The sequence below is a fragment of the Myotis myotis genome, unplaced genomic scaffold (assembly GCF_014108235.1).
Source record: "Myotis myotis isolate mMyoMyo1 unplaced genomic scaffold, mMyoMyo1.p scaffold_m19_p_1, whole genome shotgun sequence".
Lineage (NCBI taxonomy): Eukaryota > Metazoa > Chordata > Mammalia > Chiroptera > Vespertilionidae > Myotis > Myotis myotis.
This window is the reverse complement of record NW_023416313.1, coordinates 29,887,908-29,908,658: the sequence shown is the minus strand read 5'-3', so window position 1 is coordinate 29,908,658 and position 20,751 is coordinate 29,887,908. Positions and strand designations below refer to the sequence as shown.

General features: G+C 39.8%; 1 protein-coding gene across 3 annotated transcripts in view; it reads left to right on the top strand.

Annotated features, from left to right (window-relative positions):
• The window catches only part of CORIN (corin, serine peptidase), a 206,567-nt gene that overhangs the window by 164,299 nt on the left and 21,517 nt on the right, over positions 1 to 20,751 (top strand). For all 3 annotated transcript variants that reach the window (XM_036333055.1, XM_036333065.1, XM_036333075.1), the window contains 4 exons: positions 459 to 566; positions 7,159 to 7,272; positions 9,197 to 9,307; positions 10,512 to 10,638. In XM_036333055.1, the coding sequence (XP_036188948.1) occupies positions 459 to 566; positions 7,159 to 7,272; positions 9,197 to 9,307; positions 10,512 to 10,638 (460 nt within the window). The remainder of the gene's footprint in view (positions 1 to 458; positions 567 to 7,158; positions 7,273 to 9,196; positions 9,308 to 10,511; positions 10,639 to 20,751) is intronic.

Below are 20,751 nucleotides of genomic sequence, written 5' to 3'. Positions count from 1 at the left end.
CTAGGGTTTCTGAAGGTAATAGTTAGGACTTGGTTCCTTCAACTGCAAAGCATTTGAAGATCTTGGCAATATGGGAGCTCAGGCGGAGAAACGAAATGGGGGACCAGTCCCAGGTGGAAAGACTAGAATGGGAAACAGCCGTGACATGTAGGGCAGCTGGGTAGGTAGAAGCGTGGACTCCACAGGACATTTTAGGCTCTGGCAGCGTTAGCATGTCCATTCAGGAAGAGCATTAATTTCTGGAAAGTGTAAACACTGATCTGGAGAAGTGATGACAGAGATGCAGGAGGAAGATGCTGATAAGCAGACAGAAGACGGCTATTTCAACTTCGCAGAGGACCTGACTTATCCTCAGTAATCGATCCTTGCCTACATTCCACACAGTAAGTAGATAAATGAGCTGATGGTCCTGGGGTTTCTGTTTACTGACAGTAATGTGTTCCATTGTTTTTCAACAGAATGCTCACCTAGTCACTTCAAGTGTGACTCAGGACGGTGTGTACTGGCCTCCAGAAGATGCGATGGCGAGCCCGACTGTGATGATGACAGCGATGAGGAAAACTGTGGTATGTGTGTGAGATGGCACTTTTCTTGAATACACTAACAACTGGTTGGGATAAGGGACTGTGTTCAAGAAATAAGTGTTCACGGATAGTTCTAAATAGTGATTAGGATTGAATGCTAATATAGTTTCTTCTTAAATCATCAAATGGCAAGGCATGAATTGGTGTGTTTTTCCTGTTAATTCGATTGATTTTCCCTAACTTACACTTCTATTTATAACCTTGATGAAAAATTGGGTGTCCCAAAAATGTATACACACACACTTTGAGTAATTTTAATGGCAGGGGCTATTGAAATACATTTCATTTGCAAAACTGAGCCATCAGCTTTTAAAGTGTGTATATGTTATTTTGGGACACCCTGTACATGCAAACCCTTAGTAGAAGGAGAAGCACGTCACTAAAGTAAGGAATTAGTTTTGTTATTAGAGATTATAAAGCAGTTGTCATCGGTCTTTGCATATGATTCCCATGCTGTTAGGTATCTAGATACAAAGAGACAGAGTTCAGGCTCCAATGTTCAAATTTAATTGGGATTTATTTTCATGCCCTCTCCAATTTTGCATCTATTGGCAAAGGGTAAAACGCTTTCTGGCGTTTCTGCCATTGAACTCCAAAATCACTCATGGAAAGGCCAGAAATGCCAATAGTAACTTAAGTGGCACTAATTCCCATTTTGTTTCTCTGCAAACCTTTGTACTTGTAACCTCAGAATGTGTCAGGGAATAGAAAACAGACAATGCTTTTTACTAAACAATATTCTAGAGTAAGGCAAAACAACTGAAAATCTATCCAAAGATTAGGTTGGTTATGATGATTTAGCTTATTCTGCTTTTAAAAATTGACACTTTTTTTTTTTTTTTTTTTTTACCATCAAAGCACATAAGGAAATACATCTTTTGAAATCATTTTATTCTTTTGGCCTTTTAAGTATAAATACTACCTTGCTCCCCAAAATGAATTTTCCATAGTAAACAGTGCCCTTTTGGTCTAGACAAAATGTCACAATCAATCAATTGAAATCTTATCAGCTGCTATAAATATGGACAAGCGCATCTTCTAGAAAATTAGAACTGTCAGAATAATGGTACAATGACTGGGATAATTTTGTTAGGGAGGAACATACAGTGTTTTGAGAAGCTACTGCCGTTTGCTTGTTTGTGATCTTTATGTAGAGAAATAAATCAAAACCCATTGAATATTTCTTATCTGAGTGATTTATTGAGAATCTATTGAATTGTTTTCTAACTATGACTTTAATGGGTGATGGTATTCTGAGATGCATTTTTACACGGATTATCTTAGATGACTCAAAGCAGTTACATGGTACCTACTGAGGTGGATAGACCTAAATTTACAGTAAGGTACTAAACATTTGAGAAATTTAAAAGAAGAATCTTACCAGGACTAAAAGATCTGAGTTCTAGAATATACTCTGCAAAAAAAAGAAATCCGAAGCACTATAGGTTTTGAATCATCCTAAAATATCAGGTTTCTCAGTAAGTCATGAGTTTTCATGAACACTTTAGTCACATAATCAAAATGATACAAGAAGTTTTCTCATCCCTATCAAACACTCAAAATATTGATGCACTACTGAGAGATCTCATTAAAGAAACGAGAGTGGGAGGGGAATTAATACATTTGGAGTTACATTAATTGCTCCAACAGTATTAAGTCACGAGAACACCCACTACCTTTTCCAAAGTGACTGATAATAGAAAATTTACATACGTTCCCCTTTGGGATGTGTGCACACATTGGAATGGGCAGGTCTGATGCTCTGGGAGGACAGGGACACTCAGAATCAAATAAGGAAACTGCGTGGAGGAAGGCTCACTATTGGGAAATCACCCAGTTCCCATTTGTCTACCTGCTCAGTTTGTCTCTCTGCTCCTTGGCCTGCATGGGCATCCCATCTGGCAATGCAGCCGCCAGCTCTGGCAAAGCTGGTTTCACCCCAAACTTCAGGTCTTTCTGCTTATTGTGTCCATTGTGGAGTCGTAGGCACTTCAATGCTTGGACTTCACTGACTAATGTGACAATTAACGATTCACTCTCTCACACCTGCAGTTCCCCCAGGAGTTCCAACTATATTATTGGGTTTCCCCTCAAAACAAGACTTATTTAATTAGATAATAGGTGTTTTGGAAATCTACTTTGAGTCATTTTGGCACATCAGCAGGGAAATATGGTGGGCAAAGCACACCACTAATAAATACACTTTGAAATACATGCATTAGAACAGTGATGGCGAACCTTTTGAGCTCGGCGTGTCAGCATTTTGAAAAACCCTAACTTAACTCTGGTGCCATGTCACATATAGAAATTTTTTGATATTTGCAACCATAGTAAAACAAAGACTTATATTTTTGATATTTATTTTATATATTTAAATGCCATTTAACAAAGAAAAATCAACCAAAAAAATGAGTTCAGAGGTTCTCCATCGCTGCATTAGAATTTAGCAATGAACAATGTTCTGAAGTCTCCTGCTCATGTGGTAAATTTTTGTTGTTGAAGTCATTTTCATTGTATGTAAACAATATTTGAAAATATTTCAGCATTAGGAATATTTTCACCAAGTGTTTGGAAGAATTTTGCAAATCTGAACACATCATTCCAGAATTATGGGATGGAACCTAATATTAGGAGTGATTGTTAAGTCAGCATTATTGGTACAGAAGACTTTATTGTCTTAAAGGTTGACAGTTTGTCATTAACTGAAATATACTATATAGATGGAGCTGCCTGTGAAACTAGCAACTTCATGAAATAAGCTGATTTCCAATCTAATATTTTCCAAGCATTAATACCTAAGCAGTGAAGGAAAAGGCAAAGATCTGGGCAAAGAAATGAATAAGAATCACGTAAAAGAAAGGAGAGCTGAAGAAAATAACAATGGAATTATATTTCTGAGTTTTGCCTTCATGTTATAGATTTGAGTTTGAGACTGAGATTAGCTTTTGCTAAACCTGTGCCCACAATTTAGGTGAGTTACAAGCAGGAGCCAGGTGGTACCTGGGCTGTGATGTGAGCAGCAAGGCTTCTCAATGGGGCGGTCATGGGAATAGAGCTAAAACAGTTCCTTTATTTCTACTGTGGAAATAAAACCCTTTATTACATGAACACAGCACCACAATTCCTAATTGATCACGGTTCCCTATACAAGCGCATACACCATAGGGAGAAAGATTGACAGCGACACAAATGCCTGAGTGGTGATGTGCCTTTCCGTTTCTCTTCAAATAACTTAGAAATCATTCCATTATCTATCTTTGGTTTCCTCTTGGGCTCAAATAAAATAAAATCTATAAATGTAACCTGAATATTTTCTCCTAGTCAAAACCCCTTAGGCTGTGTTTCAAGAGCCTTTGACTCACATTTGTGGGGTTTGCTGTTTGATTTTAAGAGTTTTCTAAAAGATTCTTTTCTAGTTGGTCACTTTAGCATCACACTGTAGCTTTGATGAGTGAGCGTTGTCATTATCTCTGTGCCAAGTGGTTGTTATTTTGACACCAATGATTATTTGGTTTCATAACCTACAGCTGCATTAAACACTACATCCCATGATACCTATTTTTAATTTTTTAATATATTTTTATTGGTTTCAGAGAAGAAGGGAGAGGGAGGGAGAGATAGAAACATCAGTGATGAGAGAGAATCATGGATCAGCTGCCTCCTGCATGTCCCCTACTGGGATTCGAGCCCACAACCTAGGCATGTGCCCCAACTGGGAATCGAACCGTGACCTCCTGGTTCATAGGTTGACGCTCAACCACTGAGCTGGCCAGGCCTGTTTTAAATTTTTAATGGAGTCCTGACCTTTTCCTTTTAAAGTATACATTTAAAATATCATTGTACCAAACATGTCACTTTAAAGGGAGGGTGGTTTCTTCACAAAATAACAGGACTGTCTTCCATGTGATGAATGTCTTGACCTTTTCATTCTACTTCATGTATGCTTTACTCTAACTCCACGAAGGAGGTGTGAGGCCACACAAACTTTTATTACAAAACAGAAGATACAGAAGAGGAAGTTAATGCTTATCAAGTACACATTTAATCTTTGTGTCAGGCACTTTTATTACTATTTTAAAGATATGAAACCGAGGTTCAGAGAAGTTAAGAAACTCATCCAAGATCACACAGCAAGTGAGTTTGGGGCTAGGATTCAAGTCCAGGTGTCCAACTCTGCAGCTGTGCTTCCCTCATGCCTTTTAGGGAAGAACACAACTAAAGATCTGAACCTGGATCCCAACTGGATCTTTCTTGAAAAAGCTGGCTTTGGAGAGATTTATTTATTTTCTCTCAATTTCACTTGTAAAATGGTGATGGTAATGCTGATGTTGTGATGTTCAGATCTAGAATTTATAGTGGGTAGTGAATGTCTCTTATCGTCATTACTTTTTGTGAGACGCAGGCCTTATGTCTCAGAAGATCTGCTTTTGTGGTCTTTCACTAGCTCATTCCAAAAGTCCACGTTCTTCTTGCTACTCGAAGGAAGGGAACCTTGTGAATAGTCAGAAAGACTCCTGCTTTATCTCCCTTTCTCCCCACACAGTGGGGCTGTGATGAGAGAAGCAGCCCTTAGAACGGGCGGCACTGGGTTGCTGACACCTCTGTCTGATTTCCCCCGCTCTGTGGTGGAAACGGCACACTGTGCCATTTGGCAGGGGCTGGACCCTGAAGGGCAGACTTCCGGCTCCTTCCAGATCTCCTGGGGGCCCAGGGGCTGCCATTGTCAGAACATTCCAGATGATGCCTGTATCCTCCGCTAGCTGAAAATCCAAATCATGTCCCTGTGAGTTCCCAGAGCAGATGTCCCCGGTCTAAGACCATTCCAAATGTGCAGCTGGTAAAAGACTCTCCTCTCATTATTGATTTCCTGACTTTTTGAAGGCTGAAGCACTTAAACCTAATTTTAGCTCATAGTAAAAATACCTCTTTTGGTACCTTTTCTTGATAAGAATTTGGAAAAGCATATTTTTTTCTTATAATGGATTTCAAGAATCATGAGTCAATCATCTATGAAATTTCCCCGAATTATTTGTGCTAAGTCAGATGAGAAATAGCATTTTTTTAAAAAACTCATTTTATCAGTACTTTTCATCTCACTCACCTTAAATTAAATAGTCTTTCCTGGAAATGAGAGAGACTTTTTGTTCCAGTGTAGATGAAGTTCCATCTAAAAGGCACATGTAAGAGATCTCACTTATAGGTGGAATCTAATGAACAAAATAAATTGATGAACAAAATAGACCCAGGGACATTGGAACATGGAACAAACTGATGTATTTCAGAGGGAAGGGGTAGGGTGGGGCTGAAAGAGCTTAACTGAAGAACTTATATGTATATATGCACAACCCATGGACACAGACAATAGTGCGATGAAGGCCTGAGGGGGCGGGTGGCAGGTGCTGGGTGGAGGAGGTCAATTAGGGGGGGGGGGGGGACATCTGTAATATTTTCAATGATAAAGATAAATTTTAAAATAAAATAAAATACACATATGTTAGGGTCTGCCAAGGGCTAGCTACTGTTCTAGGCAGGGGTGAAAGGCACCCAAACATGAACGCCCTGTGGCCTCTTCCTTCATGCACCTTCCAGCCTGAGGAGGGCCAGGGGTCCAACTGGAGTGACAAGAACACATTGGAGCCCAGGCCGTGTGGCTCAGTGGTTGAGCATCGACCTGTGAACTGGGAGGTCGAGGTTCAATTCCAGGTCAGGGCACATGCCTGGGTTGCCAGCTCCAGCCCCGGTGGGGGGCGTGCAGAAGGCAGCTGATCAATGCTTCTCTCTCATTATTGGTGTTTCTATCTTTCTCTTCCTCTCCCTTCCTCTCTGAAATCAATGAAAAAAATTTTTTTTTAAAGAACACATTAGATTCTTGGCATGTTTTAACAGACATAGGAGACACACTGTGCTTGATTCAAACATCATTAAGTTCATCGCAAGTGCTTCTGTTTCAGAGGCAAATTACAATTCAAGCTTATAGTCTTGATCTGGTGCAAATGTGCTCATTTCCATTTTAACTGATAAAGTGTGTAACCTTTGTTCTCTGGCTACATTACTAAAGTAAGTGATGGCTTTCCTACTGGCTCTGAAACTTGTTTTGTAGGTATTTGGCATAGGAGGGGCCTCTTTTGCCACACACACACAGATGGTCTGTACATTTGTGGACTGAAATTACATTTTTAGATAATAGGCATGTAGTTTACTAGGTTTTGGCTTGAAAGCATAGCTCACCATTTTATAGAGGAGTCTTATGTGTTGGCAAGTTGACTCAGAAAGCAAAAGGAACAGTTAAAGATGAAAGTTAATATATAATTGCTTTTTCATACCCCCACCCCCCCATTTTCTATACTTCACATTTGATCTTCTCTTAGCAGAGCTGTACTACTTATATTGCAGTATGGAGAGTATCAAGTATTTCTACTTTCAAGATCATGTGTTTATGGTATATAGAAGTAAACACTCTTTGAGAAAAAAGAAATCAGGCCTTTCTGTTGTAATTTTTCTACGTAGCTTGATCACATTCATCTTTATTTTCACCTCCACATCTATTGCAAATGACCTTTTCTTCTGTCTCCAGGCTGTAAAGAGAGAGGTCTGTGGGAATGTCCATCCAACAAACAGTGTTTGAAGAGCACCGTCATCTGTGATGGGTTCCCGGACTGCCCCGATAATATGGACGAAATAAACTGCTGTGAGTCTTACTGGAACTTGTCAACACACAAAATTACCTCTCATTGTGAATAGAAGCTAGAAATTTGGAAATATGTGTCAAAAGCTTTTAGTATGTTCAGACTTTTTTTTTTTTACCAAAAGACAGTCAAACATGTATAAATTTATCCACAATGGTATTATACTAACACTAGAAGCCTGGTGCATGAATTTGTGCACAGATGGGGTCTGGCTGGCCCTCCCCATCAGGGCTGGCCAGGTGGAGGGGCCACGAGAGGTTGTTTGGCCAGGAAGAGGGCCGGTTGGCCAGCCACAGTGTGCATCTTAGCTACTGGCTGTTCCAGTCACTTGGCTTTTATATATATAGATTATTTATAACATATAAAAATCAAAATACTACAAATATCAAAAAATTTGTGGACAAAAAATGAAATTATATGCAAAAATTAAAAACCAAGTATAGGACTAATTTCTTCTGGGTTCATTACATATCATTAGGCGAATAAAACAAAATGTAAAGTATTATGTGTACTATTGTCCTGAGTTTTAAAAATACATAGATCCTCATATAGAAAAAGATTAGAAGGTAATAAGTTCACAATTATAACCCCCTGGGTGGTGGGATTATTACGTGTTTGTGGTTTTTTAATTTTTGTACTTTCTACCTTTTCTAAATGAATGGCTACATTTTTCAGAATCAGAAAAAAATTTATGTCTCTTAAGATATCTTACCTACTGGTTATAGAAAGCCCAGCTCGTCAACTTAAACAATAAAGATATTTATTATCTTTATTATAGTCTATATTATATGTAACATATTATCATAGAAAAAGTCAAGTGTAAGAGGGATTCTTGAGGCTGGATGTGGGAGTTCAGCACTCCATGATTCTCTTAGTTGGGCTTGACCTTGGGCTCACTCCCACCAGGTCCAGAGCACCGGGGCCACTGTGCCTCCTTGATCATATCCAGTGGGAAGAAATGAGAAGCCTGCCCTCATCTCTCCAACACCAATTAGGGATTCGCTCAGATTCGCCAAACTTGAGCAGAGTCCTGCTAAGTGAGGAGCCTTTGTGTGGATCAGCAATGACCCCACCTGAACCGCTGAAATGCAACTTCTCAGGGAGAACCGATTAGGAAAAGAGGCTGGGTCCTCCAGGCCACCTCTGATCCAGGGTAGGACACATGGCCTGGCCAGCAGGGTCTGGGCAGGAACTATCTTGCAGAATACAACCCACAAAACCATAGGCCAAGACCCCGATCTTGGCTCACGTGTTCACTCTTGGACGAATAATTATATTCAGAAAAAAATAATTGTGATGAAGAAAATGCCGTGTCCTGCTTAAGCTGATCGGGAGCTTCCTCTGGAGCTTGGGACAGTGTGCAGGTGGGGAGGCGGGGAGCGGTGAACAAAATCATTCCTTAAAAAAGGAGAAAGAAAGGAGATGGATGCTAGGTAGGCAACCAAGGAGTTTCACTGTGACCTTTTTAAAACCCAGGAGAGAATCAGGTGTGACTCAGAGAGTCATTTACTAGTAGAGATTTTGAAAACGTAGACAGTATCCACATATGTGAACGGAACTGGTTTTCATGCTGTGCTGACTTCAGCCCACTCACCCCTGTGCTCTGCTTGTGACACAGCAGATTTTAACGCTTTTCTTTAATTTTTGACAGTTCTGCTGCTTGGGACTACTCTTTCAATCCTATTGTTAGAGCACCTAGTCCCGTGGAGGAAGGAGTTCTGTTGAAATGCGTGCTGTTTGTGTGGATTGACATCTATGAAATGAGATTTTACCGATTCCCTTAGTCTGTTTGCCACCTGTTCAGAGGCCTCAGTGAACGCACCTTCTCGGCATGTTCCCGCTGGCAAAGGGCTATGTGCGTGTTAGTGATAATCACATTTACTTGTAAAATGTTTCCGTCTTCTTGTTTCTTGTCCCCTGTACCAGCATTTTGCCACGAGGATGAACTGAAGTGTGCAAACCACGAGTGTGTGTCCCGTGACCGGTGGTGTGACGGTAGAGCCGACTGCTTGGACAGTTCAGACGAATGGGACTGTGGTGAGCTGCTTGCTTCTGCCATCTGCTGTACACTCGGCTAAATGAATCCTACCTGACTTCACAGATTGTACTAACCAAGCTCATCTATTTTGCTTTACTACTGTTAAAGCTGACAGTGGTGGTTCATATCCGTTATTTCCAAGTCACAGAAAATGTCCCTGCTCTATTTTGTTACTGCTCTACTTGAAATGCCTACATTATGTGTAAAAGCACTTGAGTTCAAATTGTTATAGATTATAATTTCTAAATTCATCACTCAGCTTCAGCAATGATCAACACTCTGTTATTCTTGTGTTATTGACACCTCCTGGAATGGGATATGAAAGTGGCCCTCCCAGCTTCTCTATACGCTTGCTCCACATCCAAATGGGACTTGTAACTATTACTTCTCCATGTGGAAGAACCTAAAGGCATCTCCCATCAATACCTCCAGTATTTCAGTTTATAATCTTAAATTTGCTTGATTCCATCATCCCACACTCATCACTCTTTCTGTTCACTTAGCTCTTACTTCATCTGGCCAAATCGTAGTTATCATGTGTGTTGTGATTTAATGCTCGCAAATGATCTGCAGTTTGTTAAGTACAGAGGATGTTCTTTTATAGAATAGGAATTAGCGGATATGCCAGATTAACATCACCATCGCACACTTGCATTCTCACCATCACACACTTGCACGCTCACATCACACACTTGCATGCTCACCACCGCACACTTGCAGCTCACCATCGCACACTTGCAGCTCACTACCGCACACTTGCATGTTCACCACCGCACACTTGCACACTCACCACCACACACTTGCACACTCACCACCGCACACTTGCATTCTCATGTGCTTTCTTGAAAGGAAATGATATCAGTGAAGGTACAACTAGCTTCTTATAATTATGCAAATCATTGGGAAAACGCATGGGAATGGGCCCTGCCTCTGGCCATCTTCTAAAAAACAACCCAAGTTAAGAACTATCTGTCTCTTTCACTGGAACCTACAGTATTTTGAGGGCAGAGAACATTTCTAATCCATTTTTTCAGTCTTCCACCACACTGAGGCAGTGATTTTCACAGGGCAGGTATTCACCAAAAGGTTCTTAACTAAAATGAATAAAAATGAATGTATGCAAGTAAAGAGAGGCACGTAAAGTTACCCTTTGGATTCTCGAGAGGAAATGTTTTTAATTAGGGTTTTCTCTTTTGTTCTCAGTGACCCTCTCTCAAAAGGAGAACTCATCATTCCTGACTGCTCACAGGTCTGCCACAGAACACCACGTGTGTGCAGACAGCTGGCAGGAGACCTTGAGTCAGCTGGCCTGCAAGCAGATGGGTTTAGGGTAAGGTCAGTAGTGTGTAGCACTGATGAATTTCTCAGAGGGCTTCGCGGAACTTGGCTGTAATATCTTCCTATGAATGCAGAGGGGCGGAGTGCTCTTAAACAGAGCCCTCCCTGGCACGGGAAATGAATCAGGTGACAGCACCACATTTAATGACAGGCACCTGCTCTGAAGAGTCTGGGTGCAAAACCGAGTTTGATGAAGCCTCTAAAAATAAATGAAGTAATTGTATTTTAAGTACATCTGAAGTGAAATGCTTTCCTTATTTATAAAACCATTTATTAAGATGGTTTCCTACGAGGAACTGGCTGGAAAATCTTGCGATACAGCCTAAGAGATTATTGAACATTCCTTTTTAAGCAGCACACGTCTGTTTCATAAGTTGAGAAAGAAACTTGAAGTTGCTGGTATTTCGGTTTACCCCAAGTAATGCAGGAAAGCTAGATCAGGGAACGTTTCACCATTTTGCTTCCTAGTAGAATGAGAAGACATTCACTCTGCCTTTGATATAAACACACTCAAAGAGATACTTCAAAAGTTGCATACTTGCTATTATGTGGGTTTTTTTCTTTCAGTTCTATCAGGGATGGAAAGCAATAATTGAAGGGTGCTAGAATATATATCTGAGTGTGTGTGTGTGTGTGTGTGTGTGTATCACTATGTATGTGAGATTTTTGGAAAAATATTTTTGTAGAAATGAGAGAAATAAATAGACTTATAACATACTAGGATAAAAATTGTACTAATGGCATTTCCCAGGATTCCACTGAGCAAACTTGAAACAATTTTACAATGATGAACCATTCAGTTAGGGAATAATAAGTAGCAGCATTGTTTTAAAATTCCAGTTAGAGCCCTAGCTGACTTTGCTCAGTGGATAGAGCGTCAGTCTGCGGACCGAAGGGTCCCAGGTTCTATTCTGGTCAAGAGGTCAAGGGCATGTACCTCAGTTGCAGGCTCTTCCCCAGCCCAGGCCCTGGTCAAGATTTGTGCAGGAGGCAACCAATTGATGTGTTTTTCTCACAGTGATGTTTTTCTCTGTTTTTCCCTCTCTCTTCGACTCTCTCTAAAAAATAAATGGAAAAATATCCTCAGTTGAAGATACAAATAAATAAATAAATAAAATTCCAGTTTGAAAAATTCTCTAAATCCCAGAATCTTCAGCTCATTTTTTCCCACATAAAGACCCACCACTTTGGAAAATTGAGTAATCGAGGCTAATCAATAATAAAAGAACTTTAAACTTTGCCAGAGTGGAAAAATTATACTTGCCAAGATCCATTAAATTATACTTTATTTTCACAACTTCCTTATTATGTCTAAATGAAATAGGATATGATTTGGTCAGAGAAAAATGAAAAGCGTTTTGAAAGTGCTTTCTTTTCCCCTCACTAAGACACAGATTATTTCTTAATGTGAAAGCTAGATTACATGATGACGGATAACTTCATTGAGAGTTCTGAGAGAAAGTCGGAACTACAAAGATTTTACAACCAGAAGAATTTCTTTGATAAGCCTCCTGGTTCTACTACAAGTAGAAGGGATCTTGTTTTAAATATTCTACTTTATGTTTCCTCTAATTTTTTGCATATAAGATTTAAGTTTTTTATTGTGGTAAAATGCACATGACATAAAATTCACCATGTTAACAATTTTAAAGTGTGAAATTCAGTGGTATTTAGTATGTTTACAATGTTATGCAATCATCACCATTCCCTGGCTTCGTTCACTTGGCATAATGATATTATGCATCGATATATTGGCACTTCATTCCTGTTTGCGGCTGTATAATATTCCATTGCATAGGTATTCCTCATATTAAAAAATCTATTCATCCATTGATGGACATTTTGCTGGTTTCCTCCTTTACCTATATTGTGTGCATATTGAATTAAAAAAATCTCTTTACTCCATTTTCTTAACATGGTGGGAAATTCTCATTTCAGTATTTTAGGTATTTACAATCTAAATTGACATTTAGATTTTTTAAAAGATAACATTATTTCAAAGAACTACTAGGAAAATCTGAACAGTATAGTTGGAAAATCATAACCATTATTTGGCTGAGTTCATGGATAAGTAGTGATAAGTCTTCCAAGGAAATGAGTAGAAAAGGTAATCTTAGTATTTTTGTACTTTTTGATTGCCTTCAAACTCTTCAGTTTACGTGGGTATTTTATGAATTGACAGAAACCTGAACAGCCAGGGTGGGGCAGGAATGAAGGTAATGAGCAAGATGAGACCAATTCCTGTTTAGGAAGCCGCTCTGTTAGCACTGTTCCCGAGACCAGCTGCTCCACAGATCTGCCACTGATGCCTCAAATCAACTTGAAGTAGCCCAGTGCCTTTGAGCCATTTTCTCCAGATTCAAAGTCCTCAATAGGAGGGTCTGTCTGGCTATGATTAGTTATTGACTGACACTCCAGCTGCCAGAGTGGGGGGGGGGGGGGAAGAAGGCATAGCAGTCTTCTTTAGCTTCTGGAGTGAAGTGTCCACTGCACTGGCCTGCCTTTATACCTTCAAACATACTCTGCACCAGAAACTTGAAGTTATAAGAAACTTCTGCTTAGGGTCCTGTATGAGAGTAGGCCTTGTGCGGAGGATGCAAAGGTGAATCACATCACCAACGAACTTCCAATGTATTGGGAAGACATATGAGCGAGCAACCAAGAACATAAAATTAGAGAAAAATTCAGACTTTTTGTCATCGAAGAATGGTTCATTCGTAGCACAGCACATGACATTTCTATTAAAATTATATAAAAATATTCAGCTCTAAAAAAATATACTCAGCTCTAAGATGGTCTTAATACTGTAGTATATATTTATTAAATTATTCCTTTATTCATTCAGTAAACATTGATAGAAATCAGCATTGTAGTGTGGTATCCAAAACAAATGTAACCCAACTTCACATAGGTCATTCAGTGACTTGAGGGGGTACATTTTGGAGCTAGTTCATAAAAAATTACATGTCTACACCCAATTACATGTCTTGCAGGGATACTACTGAAATGCTTTCGTGATAGAGGCAGTTGATTAAAAACACCTGCATTTAGCATTTTTCAGACTTTCCTGTCTAACCGCACAAATGTTAGGCTCTCAGGTAAGTGCTTGTCTGAATGAGAAGATTCAGAGTTCTTTGCTGAATTTGAGAACCTTTTCACCCCCACCTGCAGGTATCTCTAGAGTTCACCCGGCTTGGAAGTAAGATAGTTATTTGATTAGACAAGGGTATAAATCAAGTCCCTAAAGTCTCTCATGATAGTATATGGACTTTGCTACCTACATGCCCAGTATCAAAAACATATGGACATTTATTTAATCAACGATACAAATCAGACCTTAAACTATCCTCTAACACTTGCCAAATGCTCAGTTGAGACATCTGGTATTCGAGGAAGTTGGTCGAAGGGATGTGATGACTCTCTGTGTCTCTTTGCTTCACAAGGTTTATCTTTATGTAAAGTTAGATCATCCAGAAACAGGCTGTACTATTTTGGCAAAATTCCTTTACGGAATTAATTTCAATCTGATGTTATGCCCTAATCTTTTAGAGTTGGTCAACAAAAGAAACATGCTTCAAAAACATATTTCTATGTCTTGGGAAAAACCAAAGACAACATCTATCATGTAACCTTATAGTCCTTTATGTAAAGATTTACACTGTAATTTTTTCCCTACTCTCAGGAGAAGTTTCTAATTTCAGATTTCATTTGTCATGTAAGAACTGTCTAATTCAAGATGATTTTCTTATTGATTGACTTCCTTGAAGCTCAAAGACAGATTCAATCCTCTGTAGCAGTAAATGCAGCCCAGGTTGCCAGAAGTTTAAAACTTTGTAGTCAACTTTGAAAAAATTGAAAAATAACTCATATATTATAAAATTCACTCTTTAAAGGGGGTAAAATCGGTTGTTTTTAGTACAGTCACAATGTGTGCAATCATCAGCACTGTTTAATTCCAGAACATTTTCATCAGCTGGAAAAAATATCCTGTGCCCATCAGCAGTCATGCCCTGCTCCTCCTTCCACCAACCCTTGATAATCACGAATTTACTTTCTGTCTCTATGAATTTTCCTCTTTTGCACACTTTACACAAATAGGATCATGCATTATGTGCATATCTTGTCTGGCTTCTTTCACTTAGCGTAATGTTTTTCAGGGTTCATCCATGTTGTAGCATGTGTCAGTACTTTATTTCTGTTTATGGCTAAATAACATTCCATTGTTTGTATACATATCCCCATTTTTATTATCCATTTATCAATTGATGAACATTTGGGTTGTTTCTACTTTTTTGGCTCTTATCAATAATGCTGCTATGAATATTCAAATACATATTTATATGTGAACCTATGTTTTCAGTTCTCAAGGGATATATACTTAGGACTAGAATTGCTGGGTCAGATGGTAACTTGATGTTTAATTTTTTTAAATAACTACCAAACTGTTTTATGAAGAGCTGTATCATTTTCTACTCCCACCAACAACGCATGAGGGTTCCAATTTCTCTATAGCTTTGCCTCTGACTAAAAGGGATCACTCTGGTTGTTGTATTGAGCATAAGCTGGAAGGGCAAGGAAAGGACCAGGAAGATTAGTTAGGAGGCCACTGAAATAATCTAAGTGAGAGATTTTGGTGATTCAGATCAGTATATTAGCAGAGCACATGGTGATAAATGGTTCGATTCTGAATATATTTGGAAAGTAGAGTCAACAGGACTTCCTGACAGATAGATGTTGGTTAGGGGTTGAGAGTAGTTAACAAAGAAAAGAGCTGAGAATGACTTAAAAAGGTTTTTGGCTGGAGTAACTGGAAAGATGGGATAAAAATAAACTGGATGGGGAAGATTGTGGATGGAGCAAGTTTAGGGAGAAAGATCAGTTCTGTTTGGGACATGCTAAGTTTGGGATGTCTAGTAGACATTCAAATAGAGGTGTTTATAAGGCTCAAGTCTGGAGTTTATTAAAGAGGTCTTGGCTGGAGATATATATTTGGGAGTCCCTGGAAGACAGATGATATATAGATTTATGGGACTGGGTGATATAACCAAGAGAGTGAGTATAGAATAGAGAAGCTGACGTAGGGCTGAGGCCTAACATTAAGAGGATGAGAGAAGTAGCAAGCAAAGGAGTTGAGAAAGAATAACCAGAGGTGTTAAAGTGTGGACATCCTGGAAACCAAGTGGAGAACCTGTATCAAGGAGAAGGCAATGGCCGGTTGTATCAAATGCTGCTGAGAAGTCAAGTAAACTGATGACTGAAAACCAACTGCTGGTTTCAGCTCTGTGGATGTCATGGGCATGAACAGCTTCAGTGGAGTGAGGGACCTAAAGCCTAAGAGATAGTGGGAAGAGAGAAATAAAAAGTAACTATGGAACATTTTTTAGGGATTTTGCTGCAAAAGGGGAGCAAAGAAATGTAGTGAGAGGCTGGTGGGGGAAGTAGGAAATCTTTGATGCATGGAAGCACTCACTATTCTGTGGCTGAATTCCTATAAACCCCACCTGCCACAGTACGAATGTCCCACCTCCCCATAATTCATATGTTGATTTCTAATTCCTCACAGAATGCTTTTTGGATGTGGGGCTTTGGGAAGTGATAAGGTCAAGAGGATGGAGCTTCCTAAATGTGATTAGTGCCTTAAAGATTCCAGAGAGCTCTCTGATGCTTTTCCAAGTTGATGGCCATCTGTGAACAAGGATTCAAGTCTGAGCATAGGCAAAGGACATCTCGGGCACTAAGAGTAGGTCCTTAAAGCACCCAGTTATTAATAAACATACTTCATTGATGAGGCCAACCAGCTGTTCAAACATAAGTCCCTTTCAATATTGCTATATGTGGGAGTTTTGTGGTAAGTCCTCACACCATCTTGTGACCTTACCATTGTATGATTTTTTAAATGGATAGCAATGAGGAGGTGGGGGTAGGAGAAATTTATCCTGCAGAATCATAATCCAAGTGTTTTTTACTTTTTGAAATGTCACTTAGAGTAATAAGTAGATGCCTGGCATCTCGTAAGTAGAACTCAGCTGAAGCAAACTCACCAAGTGTTATATTTTTTTTTCACACAGAAGCTTTGTAGTTTTCTGGCAGATGTGTAGCCCTGGCACAGAGTGTTCATTTCCTACCCATCAGCAAGAAGCTGCTGGTTAAATGACTGCCTGGGTGAGAAGAAAATCACAGAGTCCAATGTGTGGGTGTAGTGTTTTTTGGAATGTGCTGTTCTGGTGTGAGAAAGAATAATACTTTTCTTGAAAAAGTGTTACATCCTGAAGAAAGAGAAAATGATTTTAAAGTTCTTCCATGAGACCATTGGATATGAGGTTTTAATAAACAAAGCAAGGTAAATCTACCAGTTGTCCTGAGAGCATTTCCATAACGTCACTAACAGCAAGTTCTGGCAAGAATTTGGATATTTGTTAGTAAACGAAATCTCAAACTGTCAGTTGAGTTAATGAATAATTTATGAAATTAAATGGAAACTTCTCAGTGGTGTAGACAAATTCACCATTATTAACTGAAATGGAACTACTTGCGGTCCTGAATTAATTAGATTTTTAAAAACTTACATTTCATTTTATGGTAAAAAAAATAAATGGATCCACGTTCTGATTTATAAAATTGAAGATGGTTTCCATGGGTTCTCCAGAAATAGGTACTGTCAAGACCCAGCTTTTAGCCAAAAATATCGGGGTAATTGTAAGCAAGAAGATTTTAGAATAGGAAGAATTAATCTCCATAAAGTCTCTGGGTGCATCAGATCCCCCAGTCATAATGAATATAGCAAGGCCATTAGACATCGATATGAATGGGTCCTGGGAAAATAAGAACATGATTTATAACTTGAGTGACCGATCAGGAATTGACCGAAGAGGTCTGCGTGACTTCTGTTAGAATTCCTTATGTGGTGGTGACTTCATTTTGGAACTCTAACAGGAGATGCCTGGTGATGACTTAACTTCTGATCCACTATGTTGTTCATGTTGTCTGCAACCTACTGCAATTTGGCTTCCTTCTACCTCCTAGATAGGACTGATAGTCAGCAATGATAACTATATGGCAAGCCTGCTGGCCTTATTATTCATACAGTTTGAACTCAAAATCCAGTTTCTCACTCTGGCATGTAAAACTGCCTAATCTGTACCCTGCCTCTCTCGCTTACCCAATATCCTAGCACTTTCCACTAGTCCATTAAACTTTATGACACATTGACCTTATACTGTTGACGCTGAGAAAGAATGTACCTGCTAAAGAAGGACTCCTTGTGGTTAATAAGGCCCACATTTATAATCAGAGTCTAGCAGCCATTGTGTATGTGGCCTCTCATGCTTGCAGTAATTCAGCCAAAAGGCACAGACTGGGCAGCCAAGCTTTCTGCGTTGTGCTCCTGCTGTCCAAGCGGACCCTTATAAAGGAGTTCCTGGAATCATATTTTGACCAATAGAATTGAGACTTTCTGTCTAATTGGAGCTGCACAATTACATCCTCATTTGCATCTTTACTGATCAATCAGAATGGCTCCATTGCAACCAATCAGGACAATGATTTTGGACCAATCAAATTGTTAATTGGAGTCCTCATTTGCATGAAAATGGACCAATCAGGGGTCAGAGGTAGGAACTTCTCTCTATATAAGCCAATCTCTCCTTTTCTTGGGGGAGCTCACTTTCTGCTTCTTTTCCTCCTGGCTTGAGCTGTTTCACTGGAGCTGTGGCAATTGAGTTGCAACCCTAGGGCTCTAATGCTTGGGCTGCTACACTTCAGCTGCTTTGCTTGAGTCTTTACTTGAGCCCATTCACTTCAATAAAGTCTCTTCCTTCACTGCACCTCAGCTTGGGGACTCTGGCTGATTGACTTGGTGGCAGCAACTTTTTGTTAATATTACTGATGTTCCAACACTGCAAACTCCTTCCCATCTCAGGGGCTTTCCTTTACTGTTCTTTTGCTTGTAATGTTGATCTCTAGACCTTCACAATTACCTCTATCTAAGCATTCTTATCTCAGCTCATGTATCAGCTACCTTGTTGAAGCAGCTTTCACCCATGCCAAGTCACTCTCTATTTGCTTCTTTTACCTCCTTCAAAACACTCCTCAGTATCAGAAATTATTTTTTCACACGTTTGTAATTTCTCTCTTGCTGTCAAAAGTAAAGAAGGCTTGTTTTTCGGGGATGTGTGCTGACTTTATGTTTTCAAGTAAGCACTCCCAGCATAATTATGACACAAGCATATGATGCCTTATTGCTAATACAAAGTGACTTGATGGGAGTGGAACAAGTATAGGCCAATTGTCTAGAGGTCGAATCAGATCTACTCTAATCACCGAAGCCTTGAAATATATAATTCCTTTTGTAGTGTCAGGATGTTTCAGAATTCTGGATAAGTTCTATTTATACATTTTTAATGTCTTATGAGCACATAATTCAAGAAGCAAATTTGAGTGAAATAGTTTTTGCTTCTCTGTGCAGTACCACCTTCAGACCCAGAACAGAGAGGCCTTCCCCTGGACCCCATGATTTGGGGAGTGGTTCTCAACCAGGGGTGGCCCTGCCCTAAGAGAACGTTTGGAGAAGTCTGTAGACATTTTTGTGTCAATCCAGGAGTGATGGGGTCCTCCTGGCATCTAGTGGGCAGAAGCCAGGGATAATGCTAAACATCCTACAGTGCACAGGACAGCCCCACATAGCAAATAATTATCTATAATAATAAAAGCATAGTATGCTAATTAGATCAGACATCCTTCTGGACGTCCTTCCTTCTGGACAAAGCTGCAGCAGGTGGGAACCTCGGCAGAGGCAGCAGAGGTCCCCGGCCATGGGGGCAGCGGGTGGGGGCCAGGGCCAAGGCCCTTGCATGAATTTCATGTATCGGGCCTCTAGTCTGTTATAAAATGTCGCAGTGCCAAGGGCACAAAATCCCAATTTAGAGGGACCACCCTGGCTTTCCGCCTCCAGCCAAGCTTCACCCCAGAGTGCAAGAAGTCTGTCAGCCAAGGAGTTATGCCCATCGAGAGTCTGGTTCTTGTTCAGCAATGTTTTCAAATTATGGTTCTGACCACCACCAGCTACAGCACCTGGAGTCCTATTAGAAAGGCAACCTTTTGGGCCCATCTCAGACTTGCTGAATCAGGAAATCTGGGGAAGGGGCAACATCTCCATTTTAACAGGTTCTCCAGGTAATTCTGATGAATGAATGCCAAGGTTTGAAAACGACTGTTCCAGGGAGTCCAATACTTTTATATTTAAACCTAAAGAAATCTGATTGTCAAGAGGAAAGATAGAACTTTCTTTAATAGCTTGTTAACTTGACTATAACATCTAACCTGACTTCTAACCCTATGAAGGCATAGGATATGTGGGCCTCCACTTACACTCTTGCTCTAGGCCCCACAAATGTTTGGGATGGGTCTCGATGTGTGTCCCAGTTTTCTCAGGCTGTCAACTGAGGGAATTCAGGGGCCAAATGCCAGGAGCCATTTGGATATTTATAACATTATTCATGGGCCATACAAAATTAGCAGCTTAAAAATTTGCCTGCTATATTTGGTCAAACATTTAATTAATTCACTCTTAATGCTTTGGCAGAGTCAGACCAAAGGATTTCTTGAGCCTTATACAGCCCGAGGACCGATGTTCCCCACCCCTCAATCATTTGCTCCTGGCTTAAATTTCCTTCTCTGTATAGGAGTTCATGGCGACTGTAGAAGCACTTGGGTCTGACAGCATTCCCTGCCCAGCATTCCCTGCTTTTAGGATATAGTGACTTTTATGCTTAATCACTGGCAAAATATTTTTTTTGCTCTCTACCCAACAGGATTTCTTTAATTTGTCTCTGGATGTAATATAGAAAAAAGATGTTGTCAAATGAATTATGAAATGCCAAACAAAATTTGAGCAATATTTAAGTTCCAGATACCTTTTTAAATATATATATATTTTGTTGATTTCAGAGAGGAAGAGAGAGGGAGAGAAACAACAATGATGAGAGAGAATCATTTATCGACTGCCTCCTGCAAGTTCCCTTCTGGAGATTGAGCCTGCAACCAGGGCATGTGTCCTTGACTGGAATTGAACCCAGGATCCTTCAGTCCCTAGGCAGACATTCTATCC